This window comes from Saccopteryx leptura, chromosome 1, assembly GCF_036850995.1.
Source record: "Saccopteryx leptura isolate mSacLep1 chromosome 1, mSacLep1_pri_phased_curated, whole genome shotgun sequence".
Lineage (NCBI taxonomy): Eukaryota > Metazoa > Chordata > Mammalia > Chiroptera > Emballonuridae > Saccopteryx > Saccopteryx leptura.
The window spans coordinates 60,967,319-60,986,262 of record NC_089503.1 but is presented as its reverse complement, the minus strand read 5'-3'; the positions used below and the strand labels follow the sequence as shown (position 1 = coordinate 60,986,262).

Sequence of the window (18,944 nt, the reverse complement as noted above, 5' to 3'; positions counted from 1 at the left end):
AACATACTGAAGAGGATACATGAGTAGGCTAACTTAACAGAAGTCTACTTCAACAATTCAGGCAAGAGATGATAGTGATTTGGAGGTAGTAGGAATGATTATAGATATATTTTGATAGTAAGAGCCAAAAATATTTGCTAAAAGACTGAATGTGGGATAGTCCTAGCCAGGTAGTTCAGGTGGTTATAGCATCATCCCAATACACCACAGTTGAGGGTTTGATCCCCGGTCAGGGCACATACAAGAATCCAATGAAGGTATAAATAAGTGGAACAACAAGTTGATGTTTCTCTCTCTCTCTCTCTAAAATACATAAATACATAGATACATATATAAAAAGATTGATGCAAAAGAGGACAATACAGGACGATTCCAAGTTTTTTGGCCAAAAATATTAAAGAATGAAGTTGCCATTTTCTGAAAGAAGAAAGAATACAGGAGGTGGTTCAGAGCTGGAATATCAAAACATGGTTTTGAATATATCAACTTTAAGTTACCTACTGGACTCCAAATAAAGATGTAGAGTAGGCAATTGAATATAGAAGTATGAATTCAGAGGGGAGGGTTCAAGCTAAGAATATTTTGCAAGTTGTTAGTGACAAAGCATATCTAAAACTAGGAGACATGGATGAGATCTCCAAATTGGATTATATAGAGTTCATCCTTCGATATATTCAAAATATCTGGTTGATATTCCAGGAGAGGACAGGCATTCACATTTCATAGTAAGAAAATAACTATAGCTTAAGAACAACCTTAATTTTATAAAAGTTTCAAGTTTAAGAGGAAACCAGGATTAAAAACTAGGTTCTCATCCAAAACACAAGGCATTGTTCTCCAGAGAGAATAATGTGTTAGTGCTTGATTCAAACTAACTAAAAAGTAGACAGCCTCCTAAGGACACTAAAAGATGTCAATTTTTTAAAATTTTCATATATAACTTCTTAGGACCTGCTATGAATTCAGCTAAAATAAAATAATAATTTAGAAATTAGCATTTGAGATATTCTTCTTATTAAAAAAAAACTTGTCTTTTAAAACTAACAAATGATGCCACTACATAGGTGGTACAAGTGGTTTTGTAAGAAGAGCCAATTTGCTTTCTAGCATGGTCTTCCTAGGCCAACGGCCACATAATGATCATGAAATAAATAACTGGACCTGTATTTATTATCATAGGTCCAATAAAATAAAGTATTAGCTAGGTTTAGTAAGGAAACAGCTCTTGGTTCCCCTTACGGTAGATAAAAGTTATAGAGCCCAACACATGGGCCTGACAAAACCACCATGAAAAGACTTCATTCATCCATGACATTTTGGAACATAAGGAAGTCTCAGAAATCATCAATCCTCTCATTGTAGAGATAAATTAACTAAATGCCCTACCCCAGTGGTCAGCAAACTGCGGCTCACAAGCCACATGTGGGAGATGCGCAACTCAGCATCAACTAAATCCCAGCCCTGGACGAGGAGGCCTCAGGAGAGCCCACACATGCGCATCTCGGTCGCTGCTGCTGGCCTAAACCCACTGCTGCCAAAGAAAACGGCAGCAACCTCCTGTTGATATTTGGCTCTGTTGACTAGTGAGTTTGCCGACCACTGCCCTAGCCAAAGGGTTGGCCAGTTAGTGACAGATTCAAAACCACCAGCTATTCCCTAATGGTGTTAATGATCCTTTTATTGAGATAACTTCAAGAAATAGTCAATGATAATTTCTAAGCTCAAAATGTAATCTGAGCTAAAAGACAAAAAACAAAAACAAAAATCACTTTCCTCATCTCTCTTAGACAAGTTCTTACATCATGGTCATTAACCAGTCCCATGACTACTCTCTTTTTAGAAACTACTATTATGATTGTTAACATTACAGTTCTAATAACAATTGCAACCATTACCAAATACCTAAAATGCTCTAAGTACTATGTTAATCGTTATTATCAGATATAACTCTGGAGAGCAAGGACACGGAAGTTCTATGAAAATGATCAAGAACTGATTATAGAAACCTATCAAAAATTTAAAATACTCTGACACTGTCATATATTGCTAATGATAAAACCAGTATTAGTGAACAGTAGATCAAATGTATTAAAGTTTGCAAAAATGCTTATACATTTAGGACAAATAGCAACCAAGCTGTTTATTTTCCTCCTAGATACATAGAAAGACAACATTTCCTAGGCCTCTTTTCATCTAAAAAGAACGATGCAGAGCTATGGCCAATAGAATGTGATGGAATTAAGCTGGGCTATTTCCATTTTTAAAAATCTCCCTCGGGCCCTGGCCGGGTAGCTCCACTGGTTAGAGTGTCATCCTGATATGCTACGGTTGGGTTCAATCCCCAGTCAGAGCACATACAAAAATCAACCAATGAGTGCATAAATAAGTAGAACAACAAAACAATGCTTCTGTCTGTCTGCCTCTCTCTATTCTTCTTTCTCAAAAATCAGTAATTTTTTTTTTAATTAAGAAAAAAATTTCCCTCAAATTATCTCTCTCTTGCTGTGTCAGAGGTCATGTGTTGATGACAGCAGCATTCCAAAACAGAAGCAGCCTGGACCCCAGAGTCACCACTTAGCAGACAGCAGTCAGAACAGCGCCTGATACAGAACACCCCTGCACTGAGCTTAGAGTATGAAATTTGTTATGTTAAGCTACTGAGATCTGTGGTATTTGTTATAATAGCTAGCATTATTCACTCAGATTACAGCAATTGTTTTAAAAATACACGATGGTCAAAGTAAAAAATAAAAATCAAATACAATTATGTGAAAACAGCAGATTTTAGAGTCCTTTTTCATCCTTAAAAGGTACTTTAATGCTATTTACACTGGAGGGTAGGGAGGTTCTACTCAACATAATTCCTGACTGAATTTTTTAATAAGCTTATGCTGGTATTAAAATAAAAAAAAAAAGAAATATTTGCTAAAACAACTACTGCTTTGATAATAATGGTTTTTAAAAGTAATTAAAACCAAAAAATAAATGTCATTTAAATATTTCATCTTTGCCAAAGGACAAAATTCAAATCCTCAATAACTTTTATTAAAATAATTCCACCTTTTATTAATAAGAAGACCTTTGCCTTACTGGTGGTGATTCAGTGGATAAAGCATCAACCTGGGATGCTGAGGTCCCAGGTTCAAAAAGCCCTGAGGTTGCCGACTTGAGTGAGGGCCCATTGGGCTTGAGCATGGGGTTGCAAGCTTGAGCATGCAAACATCATCATGACCCCACGGTCACTGGCTCTATCCCAAGGTCACTGGGTTGAGCAAAGAGGTCACTAGCTCAGCTAGAGCACCCCAGTCAAGGCACATATGAGAAGCAATCAATGAAGAACTAAAGTGCCTCAATTAAAACTTGATGCTTCTCATCTGTCTCCTTTCCTGTCTCTCCCTTTCCCTCTCTCTCACACACACAAACACACACACACAAATATATATGAAGACCTTTAATAACATCATACCTACTGTTATCACTTTATCTCAGTTGATCCTCAGTCTTGCCAGCTTCATAAGACCTCATAATCTCCACTTTACAAATGGGAAAAATGAAGTTTAAAAAGCCATGATCTTTGTCCCAAGTCAAACAGCTAGTAAATAGCTGAGCTGTAAATAGTATTGATATTTTCAATCCTAATCCAATATTCTTGTCATTATACCATGCTTCCTCTCTTAAAGCATCCAACATAAAGTCAACTGATTATATCAAAGTCCCTTTCATCTAATATGTATTCAAAAAATACTTGTGATACTGAATCACATATTGGGTCTACTTTTAGAACTGTCATTTATGGAAGAATTCGCATTTCAATACATAAAACTGAATTAAAAGAAACCATGTGCCAATTCTAAAAAACGACTCCATATATACAAGGAATTACAGATATGAGATGATATAAACTAGGACCCAATTTTACCAAAATATTAAAGAAATCAATTACATTTTTTGTTATTGATTGATTTTAGAGAGAGAAGAAAGTAAAGAAACAGTGATTTGTTGTTCCACTTATTTATGCATTCATTGCTTGATTCTTAGTGTACTGGGACAACGCTCTAACCAATTGAGCTATCTGGGCAGGATCAAAATCAATTACACTTTAAAGAAAAGCAAATTAGTACTGGATATTGAACTCATATAATCTATTTTAAACAATAGCTATTGGAATAAAGTTATTAACTAACATTCACAAAGGAATGATAAACTTACCAAAGTAAGGTTATCTGAAAGAATTGTCCAAACATCATGTTTCTTAATATATATAACAACTGCTCAAGCAATATTTTCACAGCATGACAATTTAGCCTTCCAGTAAGCAGTGAGAGCAAGTGGCACTTGTGTCACAAAAGAATAAAAATGAGATGTAACGATCTGTGGGTAGCAAGTCCACATACTCCCTTACCTTTATATATCTTTTCAGTATTACACAAGTGAAGTGTGAAGTAGGTATCAAGGAGTTGATGGCCATTTCTATTAACAATGTTCCGGGCAGCAATGTTCCGAAGATGTCTAAGACGACGCTAAAAAGTAAACCACAAAAAAAAGAGGGGCATTCAGCTTTTTCCTCCTATAAAATTTCCTAAGTTAAAATTTATAAATGAAAGACAGTAAGTTGTCCCAGTGATTTATCTGTTGAGCCACCAACCTTACCCAGTCTTTCATTTATGTCTCAGTACCCCCACTGTCAAATGAGAATTGTACCTGCCATGTCTCATTTACAAGGCTAAAACGTGTCACTTTCATGTTGTGAGCATGAAATGACAACAATATGAAATATTTTTGAAAAGCATAAATATTATGTAAGTGCTATATACCTGCAGTATAGCATTAGTATTTCCTAGAAGTTTAGTAATTTCCTTTTTTCCCTTCAGAAGGATGCTGGTAGACATGCAAAGTCTATCTCATACCAACAGAAAATCAGCAGCTATTACATTCATACAGCCCTATTGCTAGTTCAGTCTAGATATCAGGCCATCTATATATTTGTACAACCAAAAAAGAAGCCAAAACCAAAAAATAAAAGCAATTAACTCACTGGTCACTGCATCTCACCAATGACTCAACTGTTGTAGCTTAAATTAAATTCTCACTTGAAGAGCTATTATTGCTTACTGGAAAGCTAATCAGGCATCCTTCCCAACAATTTCTCAAACTAGAATGCATGAATTATTTGGAGTCACAAGTATGATGAGCCTGACCAGGAGGTGGAGCAGTGGATAGAGCTTTGGACTGGACATAGAGGACCCAGGTTCGAAACCCGAGGTCGCTGATTTGAGCGCAGGCTCATCCGGCTTGAGCGTGGGCTCAACAGCTTTAAGCACGGGTCTCTAGCTTCAGCATGGAATCACAGACATGACCCCATGATTGCTGGCTTGAGCCCAGAGGTTGCTGGCTTGAAGCCCAAGGTCACTGGCTTGAGCAAGGGATCACTCACTCTGCTGTAGCCCCCAGATCAAGGCACATATGAGAAAGCAATCAATGAACAACAAGATGCAGCAACAAAGAATTGATACTTCTCATCTCTCTTCCTTCCTATCTTGTCTGTCCTTCTATCTAACTCTCCCTGTCTCTGTCAAAAACAAACAAACAAAAAAAAAAACAAGTGTAGTGTGATGAAAGGCAAAAGCTCCTTAAGCAACAGTAGAAATCAAAATATAAGATAACTTAAGGAATAGCCAAATCATTTCATATCACAAAAAGAAAATGCTGGCAATGCTGAAATCTGAGCACATCAGATTCTTTCCCAAAAGCTGGTTCCCTGTGTCAAATATTATGTTCAGAGATTTAAAAATAGCAACAAAATGCTCAGTTTTAAAATATGCTTAAAGCTCTCCCTTTGGGCTAAAATATATCCTATTCTACTGAGGCAAGTCCATCTTTGATTACATGTGCAGTCAACCAGAAAAGTATAGTTCTTTCTTTATATGCAATCCTTTCTCCCAATCCAGAGATTAAGATTCTTTGAGAGAGGTTATTGTCTAATAAATTTACTTAATACTCTAAGTATGAAAAGCCTAAAATGTATTTACAGAAAGATCCTAGGGCTTACTCTAAAAGACTCATTTTTCCAAAAACTGCCAACAGTTTCCATTTCACACCCTGGATTACGGCTACAATTTCCTCCTACTACCTATTTTTCATTAGCCCTCTCAGTCAAGATTTTAAGTTGACAGGAACCACTAATTGCCTATCCACAGTAATCACATTCATTTCCCTGTAAGACTGCAATCCTGTCCTTTATTCAAACTTGAAAATATTACCCAAAGCCTTTAGCACAAAATACAAACTTCCCATTACTGTTTTCAAAGCCCTGTGTAATCCATATATGATTCTTACTTCCCAACAGACCTTGCACATATTTAACCCCTCAGTCACACAAGACAGCTTAGTTACACGTCCCTTCCATGCACATTCCTAGTTCATGCTTTTGCTAGAAATGATCTAGAATACCAATCTCTTTAAGAGGCGAAAGATTTATACGATCTGAAGAAAAACCAGAGCATAGAATACCACTCTCTTTAAAGAGATCCTATTTCTACTTCAAAATTAAGGAGACAATAGTCCTTCTTCCTGATCTCTTACTGAAAATAACTGCTCTTTTATAAGAATAAGAACTTTACTTCTCTCTCCATTATACCATTTATTTTCATTTAGCCTTGTATTATAGGTAGTTGTTTACAGTTGTTTTCCCTATTAATCTGGGAAGAAAAGACATGATGACAGAGACTATTACCATCACTATACTGTTAGCATTTATTAAATGATTTCCATGTACCATGTATTATGCTGAACACTTTATACATGTGATCTTATTTAATCTTCATAACACTCCTACAAGGTTAGAATTAATCATTATCATTATTCATCTCTTTATCCCAACATTCCTAAGTAACCAAATATGAACAAGGAAATAAAATAATAAACAAAATGGTAAATAATAAATAAGGATACCTCAAAAGAAGGAAACAAAGCAGAAAGAAAGCAAAGGGGTTATACATACATACATACATACGTGTGTGTGTGTGTCCTATATTTATACATACCTAAGAGATATAATTTAGTCTTTATACTCTATTGCTACAAAGGGCTGAGCACTGACCTACCCTTCAGCTTAAGAAAATAATTTGGCCCTGGCCGGTTGGCTCAGCAGTAGAGCAACCAAGCAGCAGCCCCAAATGGGCAGAGCATCGTCCCATAGAGGGTTTGTCGGGTATATCCCAGTCAGGACACATGTGGGAGTCTGTCTCTTTGCCTCCCCACCTCTCATTTTAGATAGATAGATAGATAGATAGATAGATAGATAGATAGATAGATAGATAGATGATAGATAAATAAAGATAAGAATAATTTTATGACAAATACAAGAACATCAGAACTGCCTGCCTTACAAAGCAGTATGCAGGGCTTGGACAGAATCTATAATGAATGCACAGATATTGCTGAAGAGATCTTTGTATTACGTAGGAAGTTAGCACAACCACCTCCAAGCCACCTCCCAACTTCAAGCTCTAGGATTCTAAAATCAGCAGTGTAGTATACAATGGAGTCATCATCTAACCCAGTGGTAGTCAACCTGGTCCCTACAGCCCACTAGTGGGCATTCCAGCTTTCATGGTGGGCGGTAGCGGAGCAACCAAAGTATAAATAAAAAGATAGATTTAATTATAGTAAGTTGTTTTATAAAAATTTATTCTGCCAAACAGAAAAAATCCAACATAAAGTACTTGGTAAGTAATTATTATTATATGCTTTAACTTGCTGTAACTCTGCTTTATAAATTTTATAAAGTCAAGTTACTTCCTTACTTTATAAATCACCATTACTGTGGAACTGGTGAGTGGTTAGAAAATTTTACTACTAACAGAGATACAAAAGTGGGCAGTAGGTATAAAAAGGTTGACTACTCATGATCAATATATTGTTATTTCTAAGCTTCCCTCTCCTGATGTGCAGAAAACAGAACTGACCATATCAAAGCATTTTATAAGAAGCTTTACAAAATAAATAAATTCCTCCACAAATCAGACAACTATACTTAACGCACTAACCTAGGTTGTATGGCCTGGGTTGTATGACTTGTCCCTTATTTTATTTACTTCTAAAGCACTAGGGTAAGTATTCTCATTACACCATGATTAATTAAAATACAAAGTGCCCCCACAGCAGCTGGAACAGCCTAAAGAAGTCAAATCCTTATGGGTAAATAACTGATAGTAATCTTGGTAAGCGGCAGTAAATGTCCAAAAGAGCCCTCTTGTGCCCTTTGTCTTGGATTCTTTAATAAAACTCATTCCAATTTTGTCATAAAGCTACTTTTACTTTTGAAAAGTGCTAAATTGGCCCTGGCCACGTAACTCAATTGGTTAGAAACAGTAGTGGGGGCCCTGGCCGGTTGGCTCAGTGATAGAGCGTCGGTCTGGCGTGCAGGAGTCCCGGGTTCAATTCCTGGCCAGGGCACACAGGAGAAGCGCCCATCTGCTTCTCCATCCCTCCCCCTCTCCTTCCTCTCTGTCTCTCTCTTCCCCTCCCGCAGCCAGGGCTCCATTGGAGCAAAGTTGGCCCAGGCACTGAGGATGGCTATGTGGCTTCCACCTCAGGTGCTAGAATGGCTCTGGTTGCAGCAGAGCAACGCCCCAGATGGGCAGAGCATCGCCCCCTGGTGGGCATGCCGGATGGATCCTGGTTGGGCGCATGCGGGAGTCTGACTGCCTCCCTGTTTCCAACTTCAGAAAAATACAAAAAAAAAAGAAAGAAAGAAACAGTGGGATTCAAATAATTTAATAACCAGTTCTCTGCCCAAATGACTATTTTAAGTACAAAAAATGATATACCGAAAGGTAGTTTATTATTTCATGCATTTAATACTTAAATGAGAATAAAAGAGGTACATACAACTAAATTATAAGAGTTTTAAAATATTAATGAAAAAATACTAAATAACACCTGACAAAAAACAATACACCTGGCCGGTTGGCTCAGCGGTAGAGCGTTGGCCTAGCGTGCGGAGGACCCGGGTTCGATTCCCGGCCAGGGCACACAGGAGAAGTGCCCATTTGCTTCTCCACCCCTCCGCCGTGCTTTCCTCTCTGTCTCTCTCTTCCCCTCCCGCAGCCAAGGCTCCATTGGAGCAAAGATGGCCCAGGCGCTGGGGATGGCTCTGTGGCCTCTGCCCCAGGCGCTAGAGTAGCTCTGGTCGCAACATGGCGACGCCCAGGATGGGCAGAGCATTGCCCCCCTGGTGGGCAGAGCTTCGCCCCTGGTGGGCGTGCCGGGTGGATCCCGGTTGGGCGCATGCGGGAGTCTGTCTGACTGTCTCTCCCTGTTTCCAGCTTCAGAAAAATGAAAAAAAAAAAAAAAAAAACAATACAAATTGTCACTCCCTGGTTGTTTGGTGCTTTTTCTCTTTATGTTATATGTTTGTTTACTGAAGTAACAAATGCAGGGAATTAAAATGTAGTATTTCATCAAAGGTATAATGAGTTTTATTAAATAAATAAATACTGTGTTTCCCCGAAAATACGACAATGTCTTATATTAAATTTGCTCCTAAAGATGCATTAGGTCTTATATTCACGGGATGTCTTATTTTTCCATAAACAAAAATTCACATATTATTGAACAAAAAAAATCAACATTTATTAATATACTGTAGTCATGTTATCACAAACATCAGCATAACCAGCAAATTCTGAATTTCATCAAGAATTTCTTGTGCCTCTATTTCCATGTACAACAATCTACCATTTCCCCAAAAATAAGACAGTGTCTTATATTAATTTTTGCTCCTATAGTTATGCTAGGTCTTATTTTTAGGAGAGGCCTTATATTTCTAAACCTGAAAAAAATGCACTAGGTCTTACTTTCGGGGGATGTCTTATTTTCAGGGAAACGGTATTACAAGCATAGTTCCATCAAATTGTTTTCACCTATGGACGGGAATGAACATTACTACAGGCTCTTAAAATACACTATTGTACAGATAAACATTAAAAAAGAGTAAGGAATGTAAATTTGTGATTTCCACATTGCTGGGCAACCGCCCACCTAAGAGAGAACCCTGATTACAAGTGCCATTTTAACAACCCGTTCACTGAACTCAACAAAAAAACATTGGTTCTACTGAACCAGTGCAAACCAGCTGAATCTCACCACTGGTTAGAATGTAATCCTGATATATCAAGGTTGCAGATTTAATCCCCGATCAGGGCACATACAAGAATCAACCTATGAGTACATAACTAAGGGGAACAACAAATAGCTGTTTCTTTCTCTCTCTCTTTCTCTCTCTCTCCAAAAAAAGAAGTAAATAAATTTTTTAAACCTAAACTGGTACACTAACAAACCAAATAAAAACAGACTCATATATAGAGAATAGACTGAAAGCTGTCAGAGAGGAGGGAGATTGCAGGGATGGGTAAAAAAAGGTAAAGGAATTAAACAAAATACATAATGGTAAATAACAAACTCGCCTGACCTGTGGTGGCATAGTGGATAAAGCGTCTATCTGGACCGCCATGTCACCGGTTCAAAACCCCAGGCTTGCCTGGTCAGGCACACATAGGAGTTGATGCTTCCTGCTCCTCCTCCTTTCTCTATCTCTTTCTCTTTCTCTCTCTCTCTCTCTCCTCTCTCTAAAATAAATAAAATCTTAAAAATAAATAAATAAATAAATAGCAACCTTATATACACAGACAGATAACAGTGCAATAATTACCAGATGGAGAGGGGGGTGGAAGGGAGGTATTAGAGGATATTGGGGATAAATGGAGATGGAAGGAGACCTGACTTGGGGTGGTGACCACACAATATGATATAGAGATGATGTATTGTAGAACTGTACACCTGAAACTTATATAATTTTATTAGCCAATGTCACCCCAATAAATTCAACTTAAAAATGCGAAACTGTACTAAAATAGTTTAATAATAATGTGCCAATGTTATTTTTCAGTTTTGATCATATAAAATAATACAGAGGGTATTGTAATGTTAATATTAGAGGAAACTGAAGGAAGGAAATTCTGTGTTATATTTGCAACATATCTGTAATAAAATTATGCCAATAAAAGGTTTATTTTTTTAAAGTTATTGCCTTTCTCAGAGTCAACAGGAATGGAAGTGGGACAAAAAGAGTGCCAATGAAACATTTCACAAGCACTACTTAACTAGAACTCGTCTCCCTCCATTCTCACCCGTTAGTTAGCCTCTTCAGTCTCCCACCTCCTTCCTTCCTTCAATTCTCACAAGATTTAATGAAATTTTTTTAAAAAACACTGGAGGATCAAACCAGAAATTCAAGAAAGCTGAGAACAGGTTAGAGAGAACAGAGATATAAACAAGATTTACTTGATACTTGTTTATGTAGCTTTGACTTCTATAGCATGTTTCACATACTCAAAAAATAAAGTTAAATAAGAAAAAGTTTAAATCAAATAAGTCCAGTCAAAAATATAACAGCAATACCAAAAAATGCCTGACCAGACAGTGGTGCCGTGAATAGAGTATCAAACTGGAACACTGAGGACCCAGGTTCAAAATCCCAAGGTCACCAGTTTGAGCATGGGATCATAGACCTGACCCCATGGTTGCTGGCTTGAGCCCAAAGGTCACTGGTTTGAAGCCCAAGGTAGCTGGCTTGAAGCCCAAGGTAGCGGCTTGAAGCCCAAGGTCGCTGGCTAGGCATGGCATGTATGGGAAGCAATCAATGAACAATTAAAGTGACACAATTATGAGTCGATGCTTCTCTTTCTCTCTCTCTCTCTCTCTCTCTCTCTCTCCCTCCCTCCCTCCCTCCCTTGCTTTAAAAAATAAAAAGTTACCACCAATTTTAGGATATATCACCCACCCACTTTTACCCAAATTATTACCCTATAATCAAAGGAAGTATTAAAGAAATCAAGGTGACCTAAAGGATTCTCTCTGGTTCTCAGTTCCCCAGAAGATCTATACTTGACCAAACCAGCATGTAATTTCCAGTGAATTAGCCCAGTCAAGAAGTTCCTTGTATGATATAGTCCTTGCATCGATCCTAAGTGGCCCCCAGAACCCTTACTGAATTCTGGTGGAAAAAAACAGAGCACATCAAACCTAAAAAACAGACTAAAGCCTGACCAGGCGGTGGCACAGTGGATAGAGCATCGAACTGGGATGCGGAAGACCCAGGTTCAAGACCCCGAGGTTGCCAGCTTGAGCGCAGGCTCATCCGGTTTGAGCAAAAATTCACCAGCTTGGACCCAAGGTCGCTGGCTCAAGCAAGGGGTTACTCGGTCTGCTGAAGGCCCATGGTCAAGGCACATATGAGAAAGCAATCAATGAACAACTAAGGATCGCAATGCGCAACAAAAAACTAATGATTGATGCTTCTCATCTCTCCGTTCCTGTCTGTCTGTCCCTGTCTATCCCTTACTCTCTTACTCTGACTCTCTCTCTGTCTCTGTAAAAAAAAAAAAAAAAAAAAAAAAGACTAAAAACTAAACATGGGCCTGACTAGGTGGTAGCACAGTAGATAAGAGCATCAGCCTGGGACACTGAGGGCCCAGGTTTGAAACCCCTAAGTCTCTGGCTGGAGCGTAGGTTCATCTGGCTTGAGCACAGGCTCACCAGCTTGAGCACAGAGTTGCTGGTTTGAACATGAGATCATAAACATGACACAATGGTCGCTGGCTTGAAGCCCAAAGGCTGCTGGCTTGAGCCCAAGGTCACTGGATTGAGCAAGGGGTCACTGGTTCAGGTGGAGCCCCAGTCAAGGCACATATGAGAAAACAATCAATGAACAACTAAGGTGCCACAACTATGAATTGATGCTTCTCATATTTCTCCCTTCCTGTCTGTCCCTGTCTCTCTCTTACAAAAAAAATGAAAGAAATTAAAAGTGAGATGAAGTCTTAACACTGCTTCTGGACTACAACCAATCCTCAGGACTCACCTACCATCAGTGCTCTAGGGCAGTGGTCCCCAACTCCCGGGCCACGGAACGGTACCAGTTCATGGGCCATTTGATACCGGTCCGCAGAGAAAGAATAAATAACTTACATTATTTCCGTTTTATTTATATTTAAGTCTGAGCGATGTTTTATTTTTTTAAAATGACCAGATGCCCTGTTACATCCATCTAAGACTCACTCTTGACACTTGTCTCGGTCATGTGATACATTTATCCATCCCACCCTAAAGGCGGGTCCGTGGAAATATTTTCTGACATTAAACCGGTCCGTGGCCCAAAAAAGGTTGGGTACCACTGCTCTAGGGTATATATACAATCTACTAGTACTTCATGGTGGCACCACCTAGTAGAAATGCAATGCCTCAGCCCTTGCCTAAGTGGAATTAAATTCCAGATTATCTTTTCAAATGACAAATCTAAAGATATTCAAAGTCAAATGTCTTTCTAATTTAAATTGGCCCAAATATCTCAAGTAAAAATATTGAGTAATTAAATTACACACTTTGCAATCACTCTTTAAAATAACATTCCATGCCTGACCTGTGGTGGTACAGTGGATAAAGCGTCGACCTGGAATGCTGAGGTTGCCGGTTCAAAATCCTGGGCTTGCCTGGTCATGGTACATATGGGAGTTGATGCTTTCTGCTCCTCCCACCTTCTCTCTCTCTCTCTCTCTCTCTCTCTCTCTCTCTCTATCTTGCTCTCTCCCTCTCTAAAATGAATAAAAACTTAAAAAAAAAACAAATACATTCCATGAAGTTCTCTTTACCAGCAATCTCTATATTTTCTCAGATGCTCCATGCTTTCACAGTTAGAGAATAATCTTGGTGCTTCATTCTGCAGCAATAGCTTTAGGCAGCCAAGCTTTATTACACTAATGACACCTATCTCCAAATCTAAGGCTGACTAAATTTTAATTTTTGAAGTTGGAATTAACATAACTTTAAAATCCTTGAAACACTACCTATAAAACATTCTATACAGAGGTTAAAAACATTTACTAACATATAAAATTAAAACCTCCTATTCACCTTTGATTTTGGAGGATTGAAGGATGTCATTAAAGCACAATTCTGCTACCTGAAATGTTGGCAGTGGGCAAAGAACCAGTATGACTCTAAATTCCTTAACTTTTTAACAACTCTTTCAAGAATAATCTCTAAAACAAGATTTAAGTGGCATGCATTATAGACCTAAAACATTTGCTTTAGTTAAAAAACATGAGTTACCCATTAGTATGACTGTTAATGGTCCCTCTGAAGAATGAAAAATAGTTTGTTTTTATTTTGGGGTTTTGGGGTTTTTTTTTTTGTATTTTCTGAAGTGAGAAGAGGGGAAGAGAGACAGACTCCCATATGCGACAAACTGGGATCCACCCGGCAAGTCCACCAGGGGGTGATGCTCTGCCCATATGGGCTGTTGCTCTGTTGCAACTGGAGCCATTCTAGTGCCTGAGGTGGAGGCCATGGAGCCATCCTCAGCACCTGGGCCAACTTTGCTCCAATGGAGCCTTGGCTGCGGGAGGGGAAGAGAGAGAGAGAGAGAAAGGAGAGGGGGAAGGGTGGAGAAGTAGATGGGAGCTTCTCCTGTGTGCCCTGGCCGGGAATCGAATCTGGGGCTTCCACATGCCAGGCTGACACTACTGCTGAGCCAACCAGGCAGGGCTCTTTTTGTTATTAATACTACTAATGTTCTTGGAAAACTGCTTTTTTCAGAGAGAGAGAGGCAGACAGACAGGCAGGAAAGGACAGAGAGGAGAAGCATCAAGTCATAGTTGAAGTACTTTACAGTGATACCTCGGTTCTCGAACGCCTTGACTTTCGACCAAATCGGTATTCGACCAGGAAATTCGAGAAAATTTTGTCTTGGAATCCGAACAAATATTTGGAACTCGAACGTCCGAGATTAGCCGAGTTGAGCCGAATGGCGTTCATTCGGCCGAGCGCGCCTTGCCTGCGTCATCAGTGTGAGTCACGCTTTGTCACGCTTTGTGGAGAGAGAGAATCACGTTTTTGTGGAGAGAGTCACGCTTTGTGGTGAGAGTCACGCTTTGTGGTGAGACTCATGCTTTGTGGAGAGACTCAGGCTTTGTGCACGCTTTGTACACTGAATTTAACCCTTAGACATGGGTCCAAAGAAAGCCAGAAGTGGTAATGCAGACAAAGGTAAGCGGAAAGCTGTGAGAACAACGATTGAGCTGAAAAAAGAAATCATTGCCAAATATGAACAGGGCACACGTGTTTCAGATCTGTCTGCTGAGTATGGCATGCCAAGATCTACTATCTCAACTTTCCTTAAGAATAAAGCTGTTATAAAGGCTGCCAATGTTGCCAAAGGTGTTACATTGTTAACAAAGCAAAGGCCTCAGATAATGGAGGAAATGGAGAAGCTGCTTCTTATTTTCATTAAAGAAAAAGAGTTAGCAGGTGACAGCATCAATGAAGTCGTTATTTGTGAGAAAGCACCAGTAAATAGGCATATTTTTGGGGCTTGGAACAAATTAATCCAGTTTCCATTATTTCCTATGGGTTTCATTGTTTCGGTTCTCGAACAATTTGGTTCTCGACCGTTCTCCCGGAACGAATTATGTTCGAGAACCGAGGTATCACTGTAGTTGTCATTGATTGCTTCTCATTCATGCCTTGGTGAGGTACACAGGGGGCCCTCATGTCTATGATCTCACGCTGAAGCAGGCAACCACACGTTCAATGGTGAGCCTGTGCTCATCAAGCCAGCCACCTCAGGGTTTCAAACCTGTGTCCTCAGAGTCACAGGTCAGTGCTGTATCCAATATACAACCACCTTAGAAAACTGCTTTAAAACCCACAGTAGTCAAAAGGATACTTTGTTTTGTTTTTGTATTTTTGTTTGTTTTGTCCTCCCCAGCACCTATACAGTTAAAAACAAACTCAGATTTTCCTTTGTAGAACCACCCTCCCCTCTTATCAGTGTATATTTCCTGTGCAATTAACTTCACTTCCAACTCCAGGGATGTTGATGTGACTCAAATCAGGCCAATCAGCACATTCCATGCTGGTGACCACATAACACATGATTCATGAAAAGGTCCATGAAAGACCAAGAAATTATACTAAATTGTTGAATTCTTTTTTTTTCTACTGGCCTTGAACCTGCAAAGACATACAGCTAGAGATGCTGGCAGCTACCTTTCCATCACTGTGTAACCTGAGAATGAAACCAGCAAGGAAGAAAGCAGAACCAGGAGATACGGGATTCAGGTCCTGCCAACAGAATTTAACTCTTTGGATCAAACCACACCTAAAATGAGAACTACGATCAAAATCACCAGCTCAGTCCCCATAAAACTGTCAAAGATTACAACTAGGGAAAAGACTCATACTGTAATTATTTATTAAGATTTAATCCTGTCATAGGTTAGCAAATGAAGAGTAACAACATTCTAATTTAGTGGCAAGGGAAAAAGAAATACTTCATTTTGTTAAACATCCCAATATTTTAGAAGAAAATGATCATTTCTGCCAGGTCAATCCAGTTTTGCTAATAAAATTTTGAACCTCAAGATAAATGATACCAAGAGCAGCAAGATGGTGACAGAGTAGGTGGATGTTCTAACTCCCACCTACCAGAACCAAAGTGGATTACAACTTAATTTTAAGAACAATCATCTTGAAAAACCAACTTTGGACTAAACTAAGAGGATTCTATAACCAAGGACCACCAAAGAAACCACACTGAGAATAGTAGGAAAGGTGGAGAAACAGAAAGGGCTGCCCCGCTCCCAGGAGCGAGTTGCGGCCTGGAGGGTCTCTAACAGTGGGGTGGGTTACGCGGTGAGTTGTGGGTCCTCAGCCCCAGGACCAGAGCCCCAGCCTAGAGCCCCAGCCTAGAGCCCCAGAGCCTAAAAGAGGCTTACGGACAGTATTTAGCTGAGAAAAGAGCCAGGATACTGTTTGAGAGAAAGAGACAGAACTCTCAGACCCAGGCTCCGTCTTAAAGGAACTGCACGGAAAACCTCGTTCACAGCCACTTACCCGGGGCTCCAGAAGCAGGGAGTGCTGAGAGGACTGGAGTTGCCAGAAGAGAGTGTAATCTCTGAAGCACAGGGAGAGACACTTTGAGGAACAACCACCCTAACCCCTGGGCTGTGTCACTCCCCAAATCAAAAGTGATCATTTTTCCTGGGAGCAGCAACACCAGCAAAGGGAAGAAATTACCCTGCCCACCGGAGGCTCTCCTACTCCAGCCAGAACAAAGAGGCACTTAGAAGCAGGGAGCATGTCAGGGACACAAATAGTGAGTGCTAAGGTCTGAGCTACACCACCACCCCCACACTGCTGAGTATTCGACAGAGGGAGGGAAGGCCGGCAGGGGCCAGGGCGGCCATGGCAGCGGCCCAAGCACACATGCGCAAGCCCACCCGCAGCAACGGAAGCTGCGGCAGCAAGCCAGTGCTGGCAGTGCCCGAGCCCAAATGCCCGAGGCAGCAGCAGCAGTGACAGCAGGCAGGCAGACAGACCACACATCAGGAACACAGAGGCCATACCCACTGGACTCTTGTGGTCACACCCTTCTGAGGGCTGAAAAAGAAGAAAAAAATAAATAAATAAATAAAATAAAAAGTCTGGATAGAATGACATCTGAGGTTAAGGGGCAAGTCACATCCAATACCATACCTAATCTATGAATTACAGTACTGAGCCCAACAAGTAGCCAGCAATAAGAGGTGGCAGAAAGCAGGTCTCAGGGGAACTTGAACTTTTAAACAAACTTCCCCCAGGCCAAGAATAGATAAAAGCTAGCTTAGGAGTGCAGCTGATATTTACAATGGATTCTGGGCCCAGCAGAAGCAGCCACAAGATCTGGATCGCCTGTAGCTCCAGAAAGGTTGATAAGGGTCAGTCAAGGCAGTGACCCCACAGATCTGCACCAGGCTCCAGCCAGGGAGGACCAGGGCAGGCACATCCAGCAGCCAGATACGGACGGAGAGCATCAGTTCAGGACCTAACAATCCTTGTTAGAGTGGTATCTTAAGGAAGGGCTCCTCACACCTGACCGAGCTAAGACACAGAAAATGCCATCACAAATAGCAAAAAGAACAGTGATAGCAGACAAGTAGCCCACAGCGGATTACAAACAACAGCTGATGGCAACCCAAGAAGATCTAGAAACAACACAACTGAAAATTGGAGGCAGATAATAACTACCCTAGACTTAGGTAGCTATACAAACACACCAAAAGGAGGAGTCTATAAACTGACAAAATAGGAAGACAGGGAAATGCAATCCAAATTAATCAACAAGAGAAATCCCCAGAAAAAGAACGGAATGAAATGGAAATAACCAAATTACCTGATGCAGAGTATAAAATAATGATTGTTAGGATGCTCAAAGATCTTAGAGCAACGATGGACGGACATAATGAACACCTAAATAAAGAGACAGCAAGCAGCAAAAAGGACATTGAGCCTGACCAGGCAGTGGCACAGTGGATAGAGCATCGGACTGAAATGCGGAGGACCCAGGTTCAAGATCCCAAGGTCGCCAACTTGAGCGCGAGCTCATCTGGTTTGAGCAAGGCTCACCAGCTTGAGCCCAAGCTCACTGGCTCAAGAGAGGGGTCACTCAGTCTGCTGTGGCCCCCCAGTCAAGGCACATATGAGAAATCAATCAATGAATAACTAAGGAACTGCAATGAAGAACTGATGTTTCTCATCTCTCTCTCTTCCTGTCTGTCTGTACCTATCTGTCCCTCTCTCTTCTGTCTCTCCCACAAAAAAAAAAATTAAAAAATTAAAAAAATAAATACAAAAAAGGACATTGAAATCATAAAAAAGAACCAGTCAGAAATGACAAATACAATATCAAAATGAAGACTACACTAGAAGAAATTAAGAGCAGGCTGAATGAAGCAGAGGATCAAATTAGCAATTTAGAGGACAAGTTAACCGAAAGCACAAAGCGGAGCAGCAAAAAGAAAAGAGGCTCAAGCCCTGGCCAGTTGGCTCAGTGGTAGAGCGTC

The 18,944-nt window shown here is 40.1% G+C and overlaps 1 protein-coding gene across 4 annotated transcripts in view; it reads right to left on the bottom strand.

Moving 5' to 3' along the window:
- The window catches only part of UVRAG (UV radiation resistance associated), a 352,369-nt gene that overhangs the window by 298,417 nt on the left and 35,008 nt on the right, over positions 1–18,944 (bottom strand). For 3 of the 4 annotated variants that reach the window (XM_066368977.1, XM_066368987.1, XM_066369007.1), the window contains exon 2: positions 4,403–4,520. The exons of the other annotated variant lie outside the window; for it this stretch is intronic. In XM_066368977.1, coding sequence (XP_066225074.1) covers positions 4,403–4,520 — 118 coding nt within the window. The remainder of the gene's footprint in view (positions 1–4,402; positions 4,521–18,944) is intronic. 4 annotated transcript variants of the gene reach the window in all.